General features: G+C 39.0%; 1 protein-coding gene across 1 annotated transcript in view; it reads right to left on the reverse strand.

Moving 5' to 3' along the window:
• Positions 1-24,700, reverse strand: part of LOC106946299 (junctional adhesion molecule C-like) — a 37,442-nt gene extending 12,742 nt beyond the window's left edge. The window contains exon 1 of the mRNA XM_015030521.1: positions 24,185-24,700. Within this exon, the coding sequence (XP_014886007.1) occupies positions 24,185-24,233 (49 nt within the window). The 5' untranslated portion in view covers positions 24,234-24,700. The remainder of the gene's footprint in view (positions 1-24,184) is intronic.
• Positions 24,701-24,826: the final 126 nt, after the last annotated feature.

Raw genomic sequence — 24,826 nt, forward strand, 5'->3', positions numbered from 1 at the left:
ACATCCACGGATTATTGAACATCTCTAACCTGGATCTGAGGATAGGAGTTTTTGAAAACTAATAAAATCTTACAATCCTCTGTAACCTTCAAGAAATCAATAGGTTGCCCAAGGGGGAGTTGAATGCTCCCATGTTCTTGTTCTTGTTAAAAGAACTTTATTTACAGAGGTGAAAAATGTAAAGATATATATATATATATTTTTTAAGCGATATCTAACATCAAGAGAAGCAAACAATTCAGTGATCAAAATGATCAAACCAAATATAAACAGTGACTGGTTATCAGAAAATGAGGAATTGGTCTGACAGGGCCATGTCCTCCCACACCGTTTCTATCTTCTGCCTAAAATGTCTGCTTCTGCGCTGGCATCATTCACAAATTAAAATGTAATCTCTCTCACAAACAGCAATCCAGTTGCTGTCAGAAACCGACTGATTGCAGTACAAGTTATTACAATGAGCCTGGAAAGTGACGGAAAGTTTAATATTATGCATTTATTCTGTAGTAGTTCTTAAATTGTTGCCAGGTTATGCAGATGTGGTCAGCTAATAAAGACTGCTTGTTGATCTGACTGACAGAATGACAACAAAACATGATAAATATGCAACATGGCAACATGTTGGGGGTTTTAAAAAAAATTACAACAATGACAGACAAACGGATGAAATGTGAATTATCTGTAAACAGTGACCAGCTAACAGTGTCCTTTCTGTTTTTGAGACTGGGCCGCATTTGATCGTCACAGTTTCAGTAAATAAAACCTCTCGTCTATTTGTGGTAAAACTAGAAGCGGGAACTGCAGTGTTTTTCTCTGGCCTCTGCCTGGTTGTGAAAACAAACCCAACACATTTAGCTGGACAGACACAGACCAGACCCTGGTTTTCACCCTGGTGTTCGTGGGAGCCTCGTCTGGTTTTTCTCACTCAACTGTTTGGTTCTGCTGTCCACGTGTTCGATGGAGCATTCCTAGAACCAAAGAAGAACCTGAACTGCTCTATTGATGCATGAAAATCTAAATGTAAACCATTACTTAGATGATTTTATTTAATACATGAAAAATATCACATTGCAGTTTCAGAAATAATGTCATTGATTGTTACGCTAATAATAATTTTGTTATTTATGCCTTTGTGTTAAAAAATACAATCAGTATGCTTCATATTTCCATGACAATAATTTAAAAGAATGTTTTTATCAGCCAAGAAAAAACTTTAAACACAAATAGTGAGATCAATTTAACTTTCTATGGCACCTCATTATGGGTAAAAAAGGTGAAACATTACAATGGCAGATTATTAGTTACAAAGCTAACTACTCTGGCTTTAGGCGAACATCAGTAGGACTTTCATCAACTTGGTCAAAGTGCAGAAAATGATCACTAAGTACAAAACAACTTGTGTAGACGAACTGATTTGTCCGTTTGAATTGATTTAAAAGTGCAGTCAAAACTTTTCAACAGAATCTGTGAAAGTCGTGTTAAAGATGATCCTATAGTTCCTTGCCAAATGCTACACTTAAAAACAGCAAAGTCATCTAATTCAAAAATGAAAAGGAGGCCATTTAAAACTCTGAGTGCAGCGGTTTTATTTAAAATATTACTGAATATTTTTAAGAACACATCGACTCTCTAGAAAAATTTGCAGAACACTTAAAGAAAGAGGACCAAGAAAACACAGCAGTGTGAAGGGGTGAAAAACTGTGCTATAATATTATAATATTGTTATATTTTAGAGTTCATCAGCCAAAGAATATATTGACAAAAAATTATATGGTACTATCTAGTTTTTTAATTAGTAACACAGATTAAAAACTCAATATATTACAAAGTTGTATCCTGTCCTTGTTTGCATGTCCTCAATAAATCACTTTATGTTTTCTATTTACTCAGAATAGATTTTGTCTTATTATTTTATATTCAATCAAATTAAAGGTAACAATCTCAGAGAAAATGGTCACACTAGCAGCAAAGTTTACAAAGCAACATTTTCCCAAACAAAACAATTTCAAAGGCTTATATAATATAATATAAAATGACAGGGGTAGAGAAAGCCAGAAATAGAAAGAGAAAGCCTGTAAAACCGAACAGACCGTGATGTCCCCGACATCCCACAATAACTGGATAAACTCATTCTGTCTCTGAACTGGATCCCGGTATCAGGGGTTTATTCAAATGCTCCGGTATCTTATCCAGGTGTACTCAAACACAGTTTGCTCTGTCTGCAAGAGCTCTTTGTGTATTCATTTATTCTGTGTTTGAATATGCAGCTGCTCCAGGCCGTTATCTGTGAGCCCGGTGAGTCCGGCGTGACCCACGAGCCTCACCGCTGGTGAGGCCTCTGATCCGGCAGGGTCAAAGACGTGGAGCGAACCGACGAGAGGGTGAAGGAGGTGGGGGCTTTGCGGTGGGGCTGATGGTGTCATTGAATGCCTGGGAACCTGTCACATTGTGTCAGCGTTAGCATCTACATCTGGCCCGCTCTCGCTTTAACCCCGAGGAAAGTATGACTAGCTCACAGGACCGGACCACAGAGGAGGAAGACAAACTTTCACTCTTTCACCTTACACGCAGCCGCCGCCACTGATTGCTTTAACGTTTCACTTGTTTGAAATGAGTGGAATCCAAATGTAGTAATGAGTTGCCAATGGAACATGCTGATATAAAAAATAACTAAAATAAAAAAAATATATACACAATGTGTTAAGCATTATCAAGAGCTAAGGATCTTTTTTTTTATTTTTTCTGCTCATATAATAAAATGAAGATCTAATAATTCAGGACTTGTGTCAAATAAATAAATAAATAAATAAATAAATAAATAAATAAATAAATATAGGGCTTTGACATACAAATTAAACTGATGGTTTAAGGTAAAAAAAACAAGCACTTATTCCTTCATTTGATCCCTCAACATGTTTTAGTGATTTTAGCTCACGAGCAACCACGAAACCATAAATTTTCTTCAATAACATTCGACATTTATTAAATCATGTGAAACATCTTGGGCCTGAGATAATCAGATGGCTGTTGCATAAAAATAGTCCGGTTATTTGGTGTCAAACTGCCTCTTCGCATGCCCTCAGAGGCCCGGCATGCCAATGCGGACCTTTGTTTTCTGACACAGTTTTCAGGCGGTCGGGGCGAATCACGGCTTAATTAAACAGAACAATGGCGACAGTGTACTGTAACTTTGGAAACAATAAGCATCAAACGCAAAGATATAAAAAAAAAAAAAAAAAGGAGGAGACCTAAACGTAATGACAGAAATCCAGGCGTGAGATCTTCATGGAAAACATGATCCGCCGCTGGGTTATATTTGCAATGCGCTGTAATTCAGCCTCCTCGGAAACACTATGACCCCCCCCCCCCCCCCCCACCCTTCCTTTCTGAACACGAATAATTAGCAACACGATCCAGATTTTCTTTTGAATACGCCCATAGAAAATCAATGACAGGATAGATCAAACAGTAATCACAAACAGCTGGATGTTGCTTTGACCAGTCATTGAGACAACCCTATTATTTTGCATATAGCTGCAAAAAGCCAATGGAGCTGATCGAAAGAGCTGCTCCAAATATTTACAGGATAATAACGTGATAACAGTGGTGATTTATCATGATAATGATTAATTCTATTTTATAATGTCAACTAAAACTAATCAACTGATTGGGATTTTTTTTGCTGTTTAGACTATTTTATCCAGTGAGAGATACCTGATATATTTAATAACTAACAATATATCTGAACATTTTGTTCACTTGCGCTGTTGTATGTGCAAGATGGCCTTATATCGACGAAAATAAAATGTATTTAAAAATGTATGACTGTCTTTTTTTGGTATTGGCCCAACAAAACCAAACAGCCCAGACTCAAGTTGGGAAGTAATAGACGTCAACGTCGGTCATAACAGCGATGTTGGATGTTCATATTGGTGCATCCCAAGTATGGCGTTACAACCAACTCGAATAAGGTTCTGGTTCAGAAGCAAAATCATCTGTAAAAGATAACTGTACTATATAAAGTGAAATGTTGCGAGTAGCATTTATGTAATTATGATTTGTTTAAGAAAAATAGTGATAATAGATGAATGGTCAGACACTATTTAGTGTTTGTAACAGAAAGACCGGCAACCTTTGAATTGGGATCCCTCCCAGGTAGGTGGAAAAAAAACCTGACCATTGTTTATGACCATTGTTTATGATGAACTAATTGACAGCTCCTTTGCTCAAGCCTAGGTCAGCCTCTTGAGGGAGACAGTACGGACGGCTTGTCACAGCACATCGAAGCACTGAGGGTAGATAGTGAGCGTGCTTCTTCTGGCGCAGCGTCTCTGTTATGCGAACAATCTGACATGCTGCACATGTTCCATGTCCAAATGAATTGGGCAGCTCTATGGCGTCAGCTTAAAGGACATCTAAGAGGAGAGGTGCAGAGGGTGGGGAGGGGGACTAATTCTTCTCTCTGCAACGGCTTTTAGTCTGCAGCCAGAGTCAAAATCCCATGTTTGAAGAGAAACTGCGACCACAAAATCTTTGTTGAATCAGGCCACACTCGGAGCCAGAATTAGCTCCTCACCATACTTTGCACAGATGGCACCAGAGACAGTCACTGCAAATGCCTTACATTCTAGCCAAGGCTGCCTAACCCTTTTCCTTAATCCTAATTAGGAATGCAATCTCCACACAGCCTTTTTTCTTTTTTTTTTTTTTTTTTACAACAAAGAGATGCAAGTACAATTGCATTATTACAATACCGAAAAATGTTTATAATTCCAACATTTTCAAGTAATCACCAAATAAATGCTACTTTTAGTGCCACAACTAACAACTATTTCAGTATTGATTATTCTATCGATTCGTTTGACGATTAACAGGGAAAGAAATTGTCACACTCTGCAGATTTTACATTTAACCACTTTTACACAATATTAGAAAATGCATAAGAAAATGCCAATAAACAAATAATTCAGTTCCTTTTTTAAATGACAAAACATTTTCTTGCTTAAAATGCAACAATATAACATTCCTTTAATGTACGCTTCATTTGTAGCTTGACTTAACATCGATACAGTTTAGGGCTAATCTGTGGGGGCAGTTTTGGCTTAATTACCACTCTCACTTTGTTCTTTCAGCAAACGGCCTTTTTTCGAGTCTATGACCTCCAGTTAACGATTAATCGATTGCTAAATTAATTGACAAATATTTCTGTAATCTATTCATCCTGACTAATCCAATTAATTGTTTCAGCCCTAGTTACTTTAAATAAATTCAATTAATTAGTTATACTAACACCACAGTGGTCCAATAAAAATAGACACACAAAAAAATCACTTTTTTCTTAAAGCTGTCAAGAAGCTGTCCCATAACAACACGTGAAGACTTGGAAACATTCACATATGGACATAGCAGGCTAATCTGACTGCTGGGATAATAACCCGGGTCGTTTTATGACCAACCAGCAGTCCCCTTTCCTAATAATGCCCTATTTGGCCGACGCAGTGATGGAGAGATGAGGGAGAGCTGACCCACTCTGCCACTGCCGGATAAGCCTGCATTGTTGAGCCTGTGGATGGGGAGCGTATCCGACCACGACTGGCTAAAGCTCCACTGACAACAGAACAATAAGCGAACAGCACACAGCAGACACATGATGACTTAGCAGGTCCAAAAGGTTTAATCTGCGTCACATCCTGAAAACTCACTCTTGGTTAAAAGAAAAAAAAGAAAAAGAATTTGACTGAAAAGGTAAGTGTGGCCGTCGTAGAACTCCAGCTGTCTTTTAAATAAATAACTACGACGCTTAACCTCACCGAATCACCTAATTCTACTTTATTGTTAGTAAAGGGGCATTAAATCAGTCTGCAATGTTCCAGCCTTGTTTTTGGCACACAGAGGCAAAATGTGTGAGATGGTAGCAGCCGTAGGCTTATGAAGGCTTTATTACAAGGCCTCCCAGTAGAGTTCAGCTCACTCATCAAGATGCTATCAATCCTGAAACAACATGTCCTGAACAAAAAAAACACAGTCTTCTTCTACTGTTGCAACAAACGCCACACATAGCTCAGGCTATTGACCGGCCTTTGTTTTCACGTTGGAACAAAAGCCACGTTGTGCAGAGGAGCCTTTATGAAAAGCACTGCAGTCAGACACTAAATGTAAGGCTAATAAGGGTTGCAAATTTACATTTGAAATATTTCTGCATCAATAAACATGAATCAGATCTACACCCTAGTTCAGAAGAAGGTTCATTCTGGGATTTTTTTTTTGTTCAGCTATTAAATCCAGCCTCCAGATCACCAGCAGAATCAGCACTTACGGTATTTAAATACAGAGAACTGCAAGTTTCCCTATCAGCCTGTCAGACAAACAGACCAAATAACAATCTCAGGACATTATTTAAAGATCTGAAAAGTGTGATAGTGGTTTATGATTCCAGCACAAGACGAAGTTGGGGAGCCTACAGCCTTTTAGACAGAAAGAATGTAAACTTAATAGCTATCATAAAGTAAAGAGTCACATGTGCTACAGCAGCTCACCCGGGTGTAACTGAAGTAGTTTAGTTTTTTCTTTCTTTCCTTTTTTTTCTTTCCTAAATTAGCACAAATAAGGAATAATAAAAGAGTATAGGGGTCTTGTTGCATAAAGTGTCTATTTAGTGGGCGACTTGACATGTGATCACTGGGTAGGTGTGACTGAGGGAACTGGGCTCACATAATGTCCACAGATTTTTATTATTCCAGTATAAAAACAATGAATCCCCTCCTGATAAATTTTGAAATAGTTTTCTGAGTTGACCCCGACAATAACAATGCTTAAGATCTCAAATTTAAATGTGAATCACATTTACATTTCTGACATGTTCCTCCCGCTTTAGAGGCCTCCAGTTAGCGTTCAGACTATATGCTTTTCTTTGCAGCATTAGCAGAGAGAGAGGCTGTCAGCTGCCATGTTCCGACATGTTAGCTACACTGAAGAGCATGTTGTACCTAATCAGCTTACAGCGTCATTCTAAATATTAACTTTTAATGCAAAGATGGATTATGTAGCTAAAGAATACACATACACACATGCACACACACACAACAAAACTGAGCTTGAAGCAGAAAATAACAGTCTCTGAATGACACAAGCAAATAAGCATTAATTTTGGGACGTTATGTTTGCTTATTGTTTGGTCAAATCTATTTTATTTCTGTTTTTAGACATATTTAAATTAGAGATATTGGTAGTACATATGGTCCATGACCCTGGTAAGGGTGCTGAGCAGCTCGCACATCATCATTGCAGGAAAAATCAATCAACGAGTAATTTGGCAACTATTCTACTTTCAGTCTGCTTGCTGTGTTACTGTCTTTGAGCTTAATGTTCAAAGTTAATGTTAATATTCGTCAGCTTTCTGCTAAATAGTCTTTTGAAAGTAAATTTCTTAAGCTGGGTGGTTTCATAACAAAATGTGGTTCGGGTTTCTTATGTAAAATTCACTTTTTGAGCGTTACATCGTGTGGTAATGTTATTCTCTCATCAAAAACGTACTTGGAGTTTTGCCTAGATTCATTTATGCTGTATTAGAAATCCTTGCCCTCTCCTCCTTGAGACCTTGAGCTCCTTGAGACTAGCTAGCAGCAATTAGCAAACACCTGGTGGAACTGCACATCAGCAAAGTTAATTATGCAAGCGACTTCTCAGTGCAACACTGGTAAAAACTTTGTTAAAGGGGTAATAAAGGAGCAATATTGCAATGACTTCCCAAAGGCAAAGTTTAAGAAAGAGGATTTTTTTAAAGAGACAGAGGCCCAATTTTAAGATATTAAGAGTCAGATTTCTTTTAAGTCATATTTGATATATATATATAGAATTTTTATAAAAACTGAAAGTAACATAGTTTCTTGATTGTGCTATAAAATAGCATTATATTAGGATAGGTAATCCCTGTCCTCCAGAACAGGTGTGCTGCAAGTCTTAGATGTCTCCCTGGTCCAACACACTTCAATCAAATAACTAAATCAAGTGCAGTCAAGTTCTCCAGAATCCTGCCAATACCTCCTTATTTGACTCAGGTGTGTTGAAGTAGAGACACATCTAAAAGTTGCGGGACCCTCAAAGCCTAGAGTAGCCCACCTATGCACTAGATGCAGGGAAAAGACATACTGTCCCTTTAAACACTGTCCATTTTCTCCCAAAGTTTCCTTTTAGTGTGCTTTTAGTGTCACCGTTTTCTATGCTGCTTTAGATAAAATGGTCCCAGAATCTTATTTTTCTAACTTACTGGATAGGAGGAGAGGGTCAGATGGCCTTAGTCACCGAGCTATGGATTGCTAAATATATGCCATCCATCTGTTTTCTATTCCCACTTAATCTGGTTCAGGGTCAAGGAGGGGGGCTGGCGTCTTTCTCCCTCTTTTGATGGGTTAAAAAGAACAAAATCATTATTTTTTTTTCCTTATAACAACTAACTTTGGAATGACATACTCAACAACAATTGGAATTTAGTGTCTTCGCTGAAGAACTAAATCAACATGAAAATGAAAAAAAATGTTGCAAAAGAGCTTCTAATTAGAAGGGTGGGGTCTGTTCTCATGAGCTGCATTCTCCAGTCAGATGCATTCCACTCAGCGGCAGACAGAGGGAATGACTCCTAATCATTTCAGGGCCCAGTTGTTTATGAACGGGATGTGTCTTGCGAAACAATATTGGGACATCAAAGTGCGCAAACTGAGCAAGAATTTCCCAACAAGCAGCCCACTCAGACAACAAGTGTGTACAATGGCATCCTCTGGACTCAAATAGTTTGCTCAGGCTGCATGGGAGAGAATGTCGCAGGAGCAACAGGTGGCCAGGGAAACTATCTGCGCTTCCTCCTGCTCACACACCCGCTGGAGCCGCACATGCATCACCTACTTGGAGAGGAACTGCTTGTTGGTTTTCATGGGAAATTCCAGAAAAGGGGACTTGACAGTAGAATAATCCACTCGTCCACGCTGCTAGCTGTGCTTCTATATCAGCTATTCTATTGTGCGTTGCAGCGACGGAGGAAACAAAGCTGGGCAGGACAGTTAAAGAGCTGCAGCAGCACGCATAGGCTGATGTACGGACTGTTGCTTTCATGGTGAAAAAAGAGATTTTTTTTTTACCTGCTGTTTGTCCAACTAAGCTTCAGCTGTTTGACATACCACTAGCTAGTTTTTCAAAGTAATTTGTGAAAAATTCACCTGATCTTAACGCTGAAACCTGAAAATAACTTAGCAGAGACGTACTCTCATAAAGGTTTATCTTGATGACTTTGCCCAGTTCTGGGTTTAGGTAAAAATAAAAATAAAAATACAAGTCACCAGAACAGGCCACAGCCTCATAGATGGTACTTTCTTGTCTTTCTGCCATAAGCGGCGATGAGTTGTTTATATCAGAAGCAGAGGAGACATCATGCTGCATGTGTGAAGTAGTAGATACTGTAAAACAGGATTTTACTAAAATGATTTTTAAGTTTACATTCTAAATTGTCTTAGCAAGTAGCGAGGGAAGAATTACTAACTGAAAGCAGCAATCTCAATGTATATATGCTAGAGCAACGGTTCAAACAGGGTTCTTGAAGCTCAATTAATTTTATTTTTTTTTGCTGAAATTAAACCTGTTTTGCTGTGTAATTATTAATGACACTGAATTATGCAATCACAATCAGACTTTTACGTGAACAGTTTACGACTCCAAAGTGACGTTCGTTGTGGCGTGTACTGAGAATGTAGATGTCACAGAGAAGTGCTCTATTTACAGAAGAAACAATGGATGGAAAGATTTATTTAGAGTGGACAGTATTGTAAAAGAAATCATAACAAGATGAAGGAAGTTAATGAAAATAAAGCACAATTAATAGAAAGGGGCTTTTGTGGAGCACTGACTGCAGCTTCTGTGGAGAATTTTGTTTGGATGCGTAGTCAGAACTAGTGGTGGGATTGTGGTGTGATGCGCTGCACCGACAGACTTCGTTCTTAATTTCATATAATTTTCAGCCATTGTGCATGTCTGGATTTACCACAGCTACCAAATTATGACTCATGTGTCACGTCAATGACGTAAAAGTTGGACTAAATGTGACATAACCGTTCAGACTTCATCGCTTTTAGCCCTTTCATGAATAGTGGTCACTACAGTGGACAGCTGTCTAAAAGCCATGTTCTTGTGCTTCTTGTGGATTTTTATGTTATAAATGCATAGAGACCACTGAAGTGGACACTAATGCATCATAAAATACACTATCAACTACTGGCCATCATCTGCAAATGCAAGAAATTATTTTTGTTAAATCAAATATGGCCGACAGACAAAAAAGCATGGGAACCGACCCGTTCCATACTGTAGACGACTCTTGCATGTAAAAAAAATAAAAAATATTGTGACATCAAATAACCCATACAGAACAATACTACTGATGTATTTTTCAAATAACTTTGCATTTGGAGAAAATAAGCCTACTTTTTTTTATGTCTTAAGAAAATTAAAAAAAAATTAGAAAAAAATCCTTATACAAATGATCATAATTCATGCATGAAAGGGTTAAAACCATCCGATAGGTATCTGATTTGGTACAACATATGGAAGTGGCATTAATCTGATTTTTTTTTTTGGTGAGGGAGATTGGAAGTGGACCATACAGACTGCCATAAAGACGTTGGATAAGTGCTGCATATTGACAAAAAGAAAATCGTATTTGGTACGATGTGTGAGCAGGCAAGTAGTCGATTTCATATTGCGTATGTGAAATTTTGGACAAAACAAATAAAGCTTCCAACATTTCAAAACTCATCATGACAGACAGGTTGAAAGCTTAAGCTAATAAAACAGAGCTACTTTACTCATTGATACAGACAATAGATAGCGTTGATTTTTCTCAGCTCGGTGGTAATGAGCTCACCAAGTGAACTGCGCAGAGCAGGCCCTGCCCTGATAAAGCATGACTGCAACTGGCAAGGAGCCAGTCTCAATCTGCTTAAACGCAACCAGCTCTGTGTCAGTAGAGAAACAGCGTAACAGGCAGCAGCAGTTTAGTCCCAGCCATATAGGCTGTTGTTTGCCTTAGGTTAGAAACCAGTACGTCACAACAGCTCTGCAGTCGTCTCCTCTCTCTGAACAACCGAGCTGTTCTCGCCGAATGGCATTAACGCGCTAACAATCGCCCCAAAGGAAGCTGCCCACAGATCTCGAGTGTTGATGATTTGAGATAAAACTGTACAGTTGATCAGTTCTGCATGAAAGAGTCTGTTTTAAGGAAGGGCAGTAGGAGTAGTGGGCGGTGCTGGCTGGGGGGAAAAAAATAGGAGATTTGTTACATTTTAATACAAGGAGAGGCAGATTCTCTGAGTCTTGAGGTGAGGAGTCTGATGAAACCCAGCACTCATTGTTCTGCCAGAGCAAGCTAGATTAAACTTTACTAGAGTACTATGAGTGTAGTGGTTTCTTTGAGTTCACCTGTTCTCTGTTTTATCCCTAACAGCTAAATGGCTTTTGTTCTCCTCCTGTTGTTGTTGTTTTTAAAAAAAAATTCTCAATAAATTATTTGTGCCTCTTTGGTTTTGTATGTTGAATATTTTAGGAAGCACATATCTGTGCTCAGAGCTTTTTAGGGTTAGCAGAACAAATATGAGAAATGGCTTTGTTTTCAAGGGGCCTGCCGCTATTGAAGAAGTGGCTGAAGCTTTAAGAGAGCGAGATAAAATGTTTGTGTTTTCTGGGAAGGTGGCTCCACCAATGCCATTCAAAGTTGTTTTCCAGCTTCAAGTTTTAACTCAACAACATGGAGGAAGAAAATATTACGACATACGGATGGAGAAATCTTTTTATTGTTCTTGGTTTCAACAAGAACACGCCTACAAATCGGGTATTGCTGCTGCAAGTTGGTGATTTAAACAAATTCAATACAAACCTCAAACCTATATTGTTTGTCTTTTTGTAATTTTCTGCTGTATGTCCTAGTAAATGAGAACAGCTTTAGACTGGGAAATCTTGTGTAATATAAGCAAGGCAGAGGTAGGCAGACAGACTTAAAGTTGCAGTTTATAGCCCTAAAAGAGTTATTTTAATCTGACTTTAGATGTAAAGCAGGAGGGGAAATGGCACAGGAGATAACATGGTCATTTTGGGAGTAACTCTCCTGTTGCACGTTATATGAGGTTTATGTTGACAAACTGACAATTTAGTTCAATTACTACATGCAAGAAAATCCAGGAAATCCCTTAGAAGAGATAGGGTGTGGAATATCCACAGTCACATCCTCTACAACTGAATAAGTTCTCCTTTTTTCTGCTGTCCCTCACGGATCCGCTTTGAGATTCTAGCCACACTATTAGTGTAATTCAGAGCGTAAAACAAACAATCTAGAGTGAAATCTCACCAAAATACACCCTTGTTCCGCTGCTCTGTGGACGCAGAAACTTAGGACGCCCTACTGTAAGGCAATCACTAATGGAGCTCAGACAGGAACCCACCACAGTGTTGCAAACTCGTCGCCTATGTCTGGCATTCTGACAAATATCTAAGGCACTCACTTACCCAGAGTATGCCCTCACACACATGTGGCAGCGGCTCTGTGTGTGCTGAGCCTCCACTCTGAATATGAGTCACAGCAAAGTCTAAAAGGCATGGACGCTTTGACCACTTCTCGTGATTGGTCTCAACAGAAAAAGTCCCCTTTTTCTTGAAGTAATAACTCCGCTTCCAAAGCCTGATGAGAAAGGTTTGGTGGAAACAGATGTGGAGTTGTACGGTCCAGTTCATGCCAGGGCCATTTTGATCAATCACACTGAATTGCTTTCTGCCAAAGCATGTGAGCCAACCACAATGCTATCAATTGCGACTCGGTTTCAATACGTTTAGCACTAAGCAGCCCTGAAGGGATCGTCCTCACACCATATGGCCAGATGATCTGCTCGACTGAATGTTGGCTACTCTTTTTGTTGTTCCTGTTGACTGTTCAGTTGAAACAAAGCTAATGACTGCGTCTATGGTGCAAATACAATCACACAAACATTGCAACAGTTTGGTTTCAAATGCTAAAGTCAGCTTCTTACAAGTGCTGTCTATTGATGAAGAAATTTAATCAGCTTAATCACACTCTAGTGCTGCGATTAATCATGATTAATCACTATGCCCAACTTTGTAAGTTTCAAAAAAAAAAAAATGCAAGTAGATGCGGTTCTTGCAGGAAGCGCCTCCTCCTGCCAACCAATTAAAAAGCAAGAAATTATCTGGCCTTTTTTATTTTTGTTGTTGCTGTTTTTCTTACAGTAGAAATTAGGCTATGTATTCTCCCAGTACTCAAGAGCAACTAGGGAAAACTTACTCCTCTACACATGCATGCAAGTCATAGAAAAATTGTTCTGGGGACACCTGACGGATAAGATGTAGCTCTTTCCTAGTTCTTGATGCCCCCACACCTTTCTGATGTCACCCTGGGCAGGTGCCCATATAGCCCATAACAAAAACCATCACTGTACACACGTTTTCAAAGAACGTTTATGAAAATGTTTTATTGTCTCAACCCAAACATATCTGAAGATTCTCAGTTTTTTACATTCTGAAAAGTTTAAGGGAAGTCATTTTGTTTTAATGAGGCCACAGTCTCTTGTCCTCATCCATCCAAGTGACTGGTGTAATTCGTGCATGTGAAATTTTAGGTTTGTGCACGTAGACGTGCACTCGCGAGGTAGCAATGCAACACAAGAAAGCTGAAAAATGTTCAACTTTTGTTGTTGTCTGCTGTCGAGGAAAAATTTCACCTTTCGCTGTGGTTAGCCGGTCCCTGTGTGTCGAGCCAATAACGCACTACTGTGAACCAGGAAACCTTCCACAGAAGAGAGACTTTTAGGTCAAAATAGGAAGCTCAATTAAGCTACGTTACGTAATAATTAGCGAGTTCAAATTTTCATATTAATCGTCATGCGTTAACGCGTTAAGCACTACTTCTTACATACACTTGTTGTTAAATAAAAGAAAAAAAAGGAGCAGAAAAACATTGACGTTTATTAGTTGGTACCACAGTCGATAGATTGACGAAAGGATCAGATACGGGGGGTAAATCTCACCCCAACCAACAGCAACAACAACCAATTTACCACAAACACAATGACAGAAAGCAGTGACCTGTATAAAGTTCACAGCTTTACGCACCGGATCCTGTTTGTTTACAATTGGACATTTTTCTAGGGCTTATATGCCAAATCATATCTTTGCTCCAAGCAGTTGCTAGGCAACACTGGAAATGTTCAGCCAAGCCAAACCGGGGAACTTTTGTTTTTGCATTTGGGTTTGGTAGAAATTAAAGCAGGAAAAGGCACCATGTAGATCAATTGTTTTAGTTAGTCATAGACTTCTGTTTGATTCAGTAGGCCACCTGAGTTGATCCTATCATCTTACTGCTCATCAAAACTTATTTAGGCTTGTTTCATATATGGCATATTTATGGGGAAGATAAATGCACCATATGTGAAGATAGTAAACATTCCTGAGCGTAACATCTTGTCCTCTATCAAAATAACATCATAGCTCTCTGACATTTCAAATATGACAGACACAGTCGCAGCAAAGTGATCTGGTCCAACACTCATTTATGATTTATTTTTACAGTCAGAAGCGTCCTGCATTATTTTAAGATGAACTTGAGATGGTGCAAGAAAGCCTTAAGATAACTGGATGTCGAGCATTAACTTCGCCCTATTCTAAATGCACCTGGCTTGGTTCGATAGGAAGCTATGAAAACAGATAAAACAGTAAGAAATAATGTTTTACAGAAACAAAATTTCATATGGATCGAGTCATATGTGAGAAATAAATACTAGGGCCATTTTGGATGATGAAAAAATTAGTAAATTTCCAGGACTTCATAAAGAACACATAAAGCATTTAGGATTATCAACAAGCACATAGAACAAACTGAGTTATTAGTTATTCTCTCTAATATAAATATCACACTTCATTCATTCATTTGCTGTCTCTTATTTAAACCTTAACACAGTTATTAGAAACCAACAGAACACGGTATGTCAAAACAAAGTTCTAATTTTATCATGCACCTAAAGAAAGTGTAGCAAAATCCGAACCAATGTTCCCAACAGAGCAAGCTACAAGCTGTTGGAGGGTTTCCATGGTAACTGTAAACAGTAGTCTGGGTTTGTACGGTACACATAAATATGAGCAGGCACAGCTCTGAAGGAGAAACAGGTTGGAAAAAAGCACATGCTTGTCCAATTACTCGAGGAATTATTACTAAAATACCCGACAGTTACTGTCACGAAAGGATGTTAGCAGATGATGTACGTTTTTTATACCGATGGCTCCTGCTTTGTAGGTGAATTTACACCCACTGACACGCGCTGGTGATGGATGAGAGAGGATCCATCGCCGCTGGTTGTGAGGAATAAAAATAAAGCCTGTGAAGTGAAGATTTTACATACAAAAACCTCTTCACAGTCTTACGTTGAAGAATAATTTAAAAAAAAAAGATTATTTTCAACAGTACAATAATAAAATCTTATAGTAAACATTGTTTTCCAGAGAACTCCTGTTATATTTAGTTGTGCATAAAACTGAAAGATCAAATACATGAGGAGTTAAAAATAAAAATATTAATAAAAATATGATAAATATTCAAAACCATAATAGCCCTGTAATGATTTTACCAGCAACATTCAATGTTTTAATTAAAATTAATGTTTGATTAGACCCTGGTATTGTTTCCTCCATCTCTTTCAGCGAATCATGACATTGATTTAGAGTTACTGCCATCATTAAGTCTTTATTATAATGCCAATTTCTACACTCTAATTACCTTGATTTGATCATTACTGTTGTGGCAAGAAAACATTTTAAAAATCAAGTGGAGTTATTTCAGGGACCAGTACAACAATTAAATACAAAACGCATTAATTAGGACTCTTTTTAAAATTCTGTACAGCAAAGCCTGTTGGTGAACCAATGGCTATTTTAGGATCATGAAGTTACTTTAATGTGACAATGTAAAAAAAAAAAAAAATTTCCAAAGAGCTGCACTTTTAACCTCTACAGTTCCTATAAGTCCCAAAAATTTTCCATGACTTTCTCATTTTCGTTTACAGACAAACAGAGTTAACAATATGAATGACTAAAAAGGTTTCTATGTCTGTTCACCTCCTGGAAAAAAATAGCTACGTTTATGGGTTTCCGAAACTCCTGACTCATTATCAAGAAGGACAAAAATGTGGCTGTTCGGAAATATTTCCTGTAGCAAATTAAATACAGTCACGATGTGGAAACATTGAAAACAACATTCCTCTTATTAAGGCAACAGTGTTTTAAGTCACAAAATGTGAGGCTCCAGACCAACTTTTTACACTGGTTGCACTGGCACGCCTCGCTTTTTTTCATAGCACAAAGCACAAAGATCAGGTGCACCCAAATTTTCAACCACATTGTATTTTACCTCACAACTTTACAGGTTCACTTTTTGAAAGAAATCTCTGTCCATTACTGGCAATGTTGAGTTTGAAATAATTAACAGGGATAGCAGTTCCACCTGCTATCTAGAGTGTAGGAATACAGTGACACATTTTTCACAGTAAAACTTTCCAAAAATCTGTTTTGCTTTTTCTTATGGGGAGCTGGGAGTTTAAATTGAAAGTTCAAGTTATTAATATTCCTGTACTGTCATTTGTCACTAGAGACAAGTTCTGCAAATTAGCTCACGCTATAAGCACTATGATGCAAGCATTGGACTGCTGTTTTATGCAATTTATCTACGTTATTGTGTGTCTGTGCCTATCAAATAAATCTAATAAAAATATCACTGTCTCAACTGTCGACTTCATGTTATTTTAATAACTTTTTTATTTTTGTGTTTTTATAATGTAATGCACTTTGATCTCTTTGAACTGCCTTGTTGCTGAAATGTGCTATACAAATAAACTTGATTGATTGATTAATATTTCAGATTCCTATTTTTTGTATGTGTGCCATCTGCAGTTTCAACTTTATTATTTTTTATAAGTTTAAAAATACATTTATTTTTTCTCCTTTTAAACATATATGCATATCTTTAATAGTTTCTTATTACCTTGACTATTTTTGGTTGAATTCTGTCACTTTTAACTCTTCATTAAACTTTCAAAATTAAGTATTGTTGCATTCATTTAGTTGATTTGGTCATTTTGATCATTTCATTGTGCAAGTCTCTAGTGGTTTAAGGTGCTGACCTGTCTATGTAGAAACAGGTCCACAGACTTTGTGTTGCACCTGACACAGTACAAAAATTGCTATATGAATAAAGTTCGATTGATAAATTGACAGAGTTTTTATTATGATTTCATTCAACAGAGAACTTTGGGTTCTGACCTGATGAAACCTTCCTCAAAACTTCAGAGAACAACGTCTGAATGGCATTTCTAAATTCGAAAAGGATGTTTCTTATTTGAAATAATGTGTTAATTTAACTGATCCAATCAAAGATAAAAAAAAAAAGCATGAACTAAAGTAAAAATGTGTATAAAATTCTCAAATTATTGCATATCAGCGATACAAAGATACTGATTACATAATAGAGGAACACTTGCTGGCAGAGGAACTTCCTCCACTCAGTTTAGATCCTGTAAAATTCTTCAAATAGGGACAGTGTAACTATAAACTGACCCTTTCTTTGATTCAAAGTATTTTTTACAAAAATATTAGGAAGAGTTTACTGATAGAGAGGAAGAACTCTGCCCTTTTTTCCCCCACTTTTCATGTCCTCTGCCAAAATTTCCTCAAGCTGATCCCCCCCTTCTTTTTGTGCAATATGTGAAACAAAAGTAACTCTAGAATCCGAGAAAGCCAAGCAATTTATTCTGGCTGTAACTTAAATAAATATAAATAAGTGCAGGCATGTTTACCCCCGAATTGTGTCAGGGCAGAGAGAAGGTGGTTGCTCTTTCAAGCTATTTTAGGAGCAGCTCTGCCTTTGCGTCTAGTTTCAGAATTAGAAGCATGTGCGAACGCAGGTTTGTCCACATTAAGCGCCACGAAATACTTTTATGAATATATCCCAGAATCTCAGACATAACCACGCGGCGCCTAATAATAACAGTGTTATTCACAGCTTCACTGATGATAAGCACACATAGACCACCTGTGGCCGAGCAACGGAAAGACGAGAGGGCATTACTGTTTACAACGCACTTGCCAACACACTCAAACACCGACATTATTAGAAAACAAGCCACTGGTTCGTTGAAATTGGCCAGAAAAGAAGGAGTGATGTGGTGGCAGACGACAGACAAGCAACCTCTGAACTTCCACTCAGCTTACAGGGCAAGCAGGTGGAAGTGGGGAGTTCAGGAAGGATTAATGGGTTCTGTGGGAGTTCCCACGGCTGAGAAAAGGGGATGACTACATGTTCTGCAATATCTGTAGACAAGCTGGTGATAGAGAAATAGATTTGTCAAAATGACTTACAGGGAAAAGACGTCTAGAGTAACCTCTGACTAGGGGGTTTGACGTCACGTTCGACTCCTTTAGGCCTTTAAAGTTTTATGAAACACAGCGCTCCAGCTGTGCCTTGCTGTTTTTATAGGAACATGTTACAGTTTTAGAAGAAACATCAAACCAAACCCCTAACGTAACAGGTTAATCTTGCTTCTACATTTATTCTAACGAATTACACTTCTTGTTAAAGAAAGAGAAAAAAAAAACAAAAAAAACATCCCAAAACTTTGGAGCTGCTATTCAGAAGTCTTGTCCACTATCATTATCACATTGGAACAATTTCAAACACCTGAGGTCGTCAGATGACTCTGCCTTATGGCTATTTTTAGAAAATAATTGCCCTTTTGCTACAGCCTTGTAAACAAAAGCTGAATCCAGAGCGATTATATGGCTGTGACTCCCAGCAGGGGCGCAGCCTCCAGCTTCTTCCTCTCGCACACACCGCGGCTCGCTGCTTCGCCATCGTTAATGAACCCCCTAATTATTTCACTAAGCTGACAGCATTCTAGTGTTTGATCAATGGTGGGTTCCTCTGACCTATTGATGTACTCCCATCAGTATCCAGCGAATACATAAGCAGGGGGGAACCGGCGCGGCACTTCCTCCCTCTGGGGATCATGTGATCGCAGGTAAAGATCATCAAACAGGAAGCTGTTCTTGTGCTGCCCAAAGCCCAGGCACCCAGTAAGGAAGCAGATCGCTCCTGATACAGAGCAGCCTAAACACAGAATCGAGCCATCTTGACAAAACAAACAATGGATGATGGCTCTAATTAAATTAGACTCGTCACTTCCAAGAACTCATAGTCCCCTCGACAGGCTCAGGATGTGACCAATCTAGAAGCCAAACTTCCCACAAGAATCCTCCCTCTCCACACCTCGGTCATTATCATATTTTCATCATGAACTTTTGGCCAACATGTGCTGCTTCAAGATGGCCTGTGATTTATGAACCCTATATTTTTTCGCTTCCTTGTCTTATTGACATTTGAAGCACGCGAATGCCGCTGCCATTTCTGGAGTGAGCGGTAAGTCGCTGTTTGTGTCTCAACCGCTGCAAGACATTGTCAAAAAATAAATAAATAAACAGAATAAAAACAGGCCAAGGTCCTGAATCCTTCTCTGAGTCACGGTGAAGTGGATTTTCTGTCTCGGGAGACGAACCGACACACCCCGCTTCTTTTCTGAAGGCCTTCAACTGCCAAAAAACACTTAGTTTTCCGTCTTCAAGACTTCCCCCGCCTCCTCCTCCTCTGACCTCAGCCAGCTCATCGGCGGGGGACTCTTTTTATCTTTTAGGAAAACAGGTGGTAATGATTGTTAGTCAGAGCTCATATGATGCGGAGCTGTCTGCCTCCATGTGTTTTCTATTTGGAATGTTGCATTTGCTAACATGGCACAGTCAGGTTTAGGAGGGACTCAGCAGATATTTCTGGTCACGCCTGCGACGCGGCTCAAAACAACCACCGCCCGCTCCCACTCAGCTGTTTCGGTTCATTCCACATGGGGTATGGGACACGGGGCGCTTTAACCTCGTGACACGGAAGGGCTTCGGTTGCACAAGTAAGGATCGGCTTCAGCTCCAACATGGAGATTGGAAATAACTCTGCAGAACTTCCTAACTCGCACCGCATTCTGACTCGTGACAAAAACAAATCCCGACCAGCGCAGGGTTTCTTTCTGTTTGCCTGCCCCGATTTCCTCTGCCATTTACCGTCCCTTCAGAAAAATGTCAGGCTGTCTGCGACTTGCCCACGGGGACGGAACGTGTCATTTGGAGTGTGTTCCTAACATTTGCTTGCTAGCTTTAGGTGGAGGGAGAAAACGTCAGAAAACAAGGCCCTCCTTGGGGAGCCATCAGCAGTTATCTGGAAGAGAAACATCTCCTGCCTGGCCAAACGGTGCAAAAAGACAGAGTCCCAGGTTTCCATTTAGAAAGACGTTAGACACTGGGTGACAGAACCCTGGCTGTGTGTTATTCTGAAGGTTTTCAAAGGTTTAAGCAATCATCAAGGGGGCAGCTTTCTTTGTTTCTTTCTTTTTTTTTTTTTTTTACATCTAATCGATGGAGATGAAGAGAGGGCTCGAAAGGTCATGACGACTCGATTGTTGAAATAATCGTCAACTATGAGACTTCTACAGCACTTCAAAGACGCTTTATGTGAAATAATTTAGTAACATAGTAATCGATTATTTGTTAACTGGAGTGTGCAGACTCAAAAAAAGTCACTTGCTGACAAAAACAACATATTCAGAGCAGTAAATAAACCAAAACTGTACAAAATATGTATACATTTTGTATTTGAGATAAAAGCACTTTTGTTCGCCAACATGTTTTACCCAAAACTAATCAAGTGACATTTTTCCATATTCACCTAGTTCGTTCAAATTAATTGAACGTTATGTTATTGTGTTTAAGGCAATTAAATGTTTATTTTTGTATTTAAAATAAAAGAATTGAATTATTTGTTTATTTCCATCTTTTAATTTATTTATAATATTGAAAAGGCTTAAGTAGCTTAATGAAAAATCTGTGGCAATTTTTCTTTATCCGATTAATCAACGAATAGTCAGAATGATCGAGTGATCGACCGATTATCAAAATAATTGTTAGTTGCAGCCCTAAATTGGGTCTTGGCATTTAACTGCGAAAATGACGTTAAATCCAGGACTCTAAAAGAAAACAGATCCTTTGAATGCTGAAAATTAAAAACATTTGAATGACGATGTGTGTATACTTTTCTTATCGGAGTGCTAAAAGTGAGCTGCTCGCCACAGTCCAAGCTCACGGTTTAAAAAGCAACAACGACCTTTTGAATTCACTCCTCAGCACAGGTGTTTCTTATAAAAGTAAAAGAAATGATCTCACAGTATCTATCGGCTCACTTCTAATCCACTTTGAGCATCTTCCAGCCCCCACATATCTTGGCTGTGCTCTTGGCAGGAGCCTTCTGGCAGATTTCCTTTTCGACGAATTTCTTTGGAGTATTTTCGGAGAACAGGCCAAAGCCAACAAAGGAAAAGGTGGATGCAAGTCTGATGGAAGCGTGCTCGCCTCGCCTTGCTCCGGTGACCGACGACAGGCCGTAGAAACGCGGCACGTTCCGCCTAGAGTTGTGTGGCAATTCAGATGATCACTACTCTAAGAGCGCCATGAACTGAAATAACAAGCTCATCTCTCCCAGAGAGAGAGAAAATGAAACCAAGCAAGGCCTGCAAAGAAAGAACAAACCACTGACACTTTTATTTCCTATGAACATTCAGTCTCCCACATCGGAGGAGCATTTGGATCTATATTAGGAGCAGAACTTTTTCCAAAACGCAAGAAGCATTCGAATTACAGTCAGTGCTACCAGCAACAATTAGTAATTCATAACCCGGCTTGTGGCGAGCTCAAGTCTGGCTGCATTTGTCCAGTTTCTACAAAGACAGGCAGTGTTGGCTGGGGCCCAGCTGACCACATGGCTAAGCCCTGTCCACTGAGACAAAAGGAATTCCTAAATCTTCACACACTCACCGCCCACATGAAAAACTAATTGTTCTTCTATTGAGGTTTACACAAGAGAACACCGTTAAGAGTATCTGAAATTAAAGAAAAATTAAAAATTAAAAAATCATCTTACAGCCTGAAGGTATGTCAGGAGAGCACAGGAACATATTTCAAACAAGCTCCACTGCCGGTCCTAATTAAAGTAAAGGGAATAAGCCTGCTCACACACGTGAGAGATCACAGGGAAGGCTCTTATGTCTCCACTTGGTTTGATCTGTTCGCCTGTCCTCTCACACCTTAATCCGAGGAGAAAAACTCAAAGCGCGTTTCTGTGCCGAGCTGACAGATAAAGAGAAAAAGGAAGCCCAATTTCCTTTAATTCACTAAACAAAGTCATTTTCTGTTATAGAGAAATCAAAGTGAAAGTTGGACATCAGAGTATTTTGATACAAGATACATTATATCTCATTGATGCAACAACATGAAAGTCAGTCAAATTAATTAATATTTATTTATAAATACATCAATAATTAGAACTGAAACTCATGTTTTATGATTTTACACCCACGCTTCTCGAAGCGGTGGAACCCATTAGCTCAATGATTTTCAAGGGAAATGTGACAGAGAACAGAAAACAAGTGTTTGTGACTCCCTGTTCATTTTCCTCTATAAATGAGACTTTGTTCTAAAAATGATATCATATTAACCGTATTCTAGTAGCAGATCCGAAAAAACGCACTGGTTCCAGTCAGTGGCCTGGCTAAAGCTACAATGTTCTGAACTTACCAAAAAACTAGACACTTATTTACTATGATGCTGTGTTGTTCTGTGTGGGGGATTTCATTAAATGTATACAAATTACCAGAAACATGAGCATAATTTAAACCGTTCTCACTTCAGCTGTCAACAGGAAGGCTATTTGAATACGGAGAGGCTTTGGCTTTCTCATTTGATCAGTGCACTCACTTCATTGAAAAATGCAATAAATTGATCTAACTTTGAATGAGGACATTTCCATTTTGACATAATTAAATACAAAATTTCTTTTGGTCAAATATAAATTGGAAGGTGTTCTATTTTTGTTTTGCACAAAGCATACAGATCTAAATTAAAGTCCATTTCGTGTTGAACTATTAAAAAATGTTAGTAAATATGGTGTAAATTTTTATAGATATATATTTATAGGCTCTAATAAGAGCACAAATGTAACTATGTTCTCTCAATAAAACATCATCAGAAGGACGAGAGCGATTGTCATGGCTTTAAGGGCTCATGAGGAAATAAATAAATGAACTGCGGTGATATCTTACAGGTGTCCGTTTTTCGCTTCCGGCTACAGGAGACAAACCTAGCATACAGATTTTTGAAGCCGTACAGAAACTGTGGGTAATTTTTTTTTTTCTCACTCTTGTTTCTATTAGCCAAGTGTTAAGCTTCGGTGCGGTTTGAAAGGCAGCGGTGAAGAAGGAGGAGGGAGAGGAGGGGGCACCCACCGCGAGAGTCTGCCCGCTCGGCTGGCTCCTCCCGCGGTCAGCCTGCTTTTATTCCGCCGCAGGAAAAACCGTTATCTCGCATCACTACATCTCTGCCGTCAGCGCGGCCCCACAGCCCCGCGTTAAATAGTTAACGGCTCCAGCTATGAAACCGCACATATACATATTTGATTAACCAAACTTGACGAAAGTTTTCTTTTTTTCCTCTCTTCTTTTTTTTCTGTCTGAACCTTTTGAGTCAGGACACCCACACACACACACGTGCACGTGAGCGCGCGCTAACAAAACGTGCAACTTAATCAAGCTGACGTGAAACGCTAGGTTGATTTAACGACAGCTCCGCTACGTTAATGTTGTTTAAAAAAGCGATATACTGATGTAAACAGCAGTAAATGCGACGCAGTCTATTGAGAAATAACAGGAGGACTAAGCAAAAAGTTGTGAAAAAATGCGACTAACCTCTCTTTACGTTTCGGTTTACAGTTTCTAAATAGTCCACACGTATTTGGGGTCAAATATAGCGGGTTTACCGTCAGTCACTTTTGAGTTTAACGGTAGTTGCGTCCAACTAGTTAGTTGTGAGTCCACGGTCCGTTTTCCATACAACGCGGAGGTAGAAACGGCAATAAAAACTGATGCAGGAGTTGACTGGCCATGATGGCCACGTCCCAAACGAAGCCACGGGGCTCAAACGGCAGCTGCTTTGGGTTGAATTTTGTACTTACAGTGAGTTGAGAGGAGAGTCAGGAGGCAAGCCAGACGTGTTTTCGCCATCTTGGTGTCGATGCAATGCTCGGTGCGGCTGGCCGTACATGCGCAAAGTAGCCTTAACAGCTTTGGTGAGGATAGAGCGGGGGAGAGAGACCTAGAGGGAAAACTACCGGAGGGAGAGAGAGAGGCAGAGAGGGGCGGAGGAGCTATTATATGGGGTTTCCATAGCTACCGAAAGCATCACTCACACAGACAGGAATTTATAGTTGACACGATGAGGAAAGCTTTTACTACTGTGTCCTTACACTGCTGTTGGCAGGCACCAGCTGGGAACCCAGATATGAAACCACCAGCTTCCAGACTTGTATGTGATGTGGGAGGGAAGTGAGATTTGAAAAAAACAAAACAAACAAACAAAAAAAACAACATATATATAAAAGAGTGTCTTCCCATTATTTTTCTTGAATGAAAAGTAAACGCAAATGCTTTTAGGTGATGCTATAGCTCCTAAAGATAAATATAAATATAAATTACTGCTCTAGTAACCACCCAAGGCTATTTTAAGTTACATTTAATGAGATCAAACCTGAACTTAGTACTCTGCTGCTGTGACCGAAAGTGCACTCTAAAAACTGAGGGGTTATTTATTTCACCCC

This window comes from Poecilia latipinna, unplaced genomic scaffold (genome assembly GCF_001443285.1).
Source record: "Poecilia latipinna isolate Pla-1442-1.1 unplaced genomic scaffold, P_latipinna-1.0 Scaffold185, whole genome shotgun sequence".
NCBI lineage: Eukaryota > Metazoa > Chordata > Actinopteri > Cyprinodontiformes > Poeciliidae > Poecilia > Poecilia latipinna.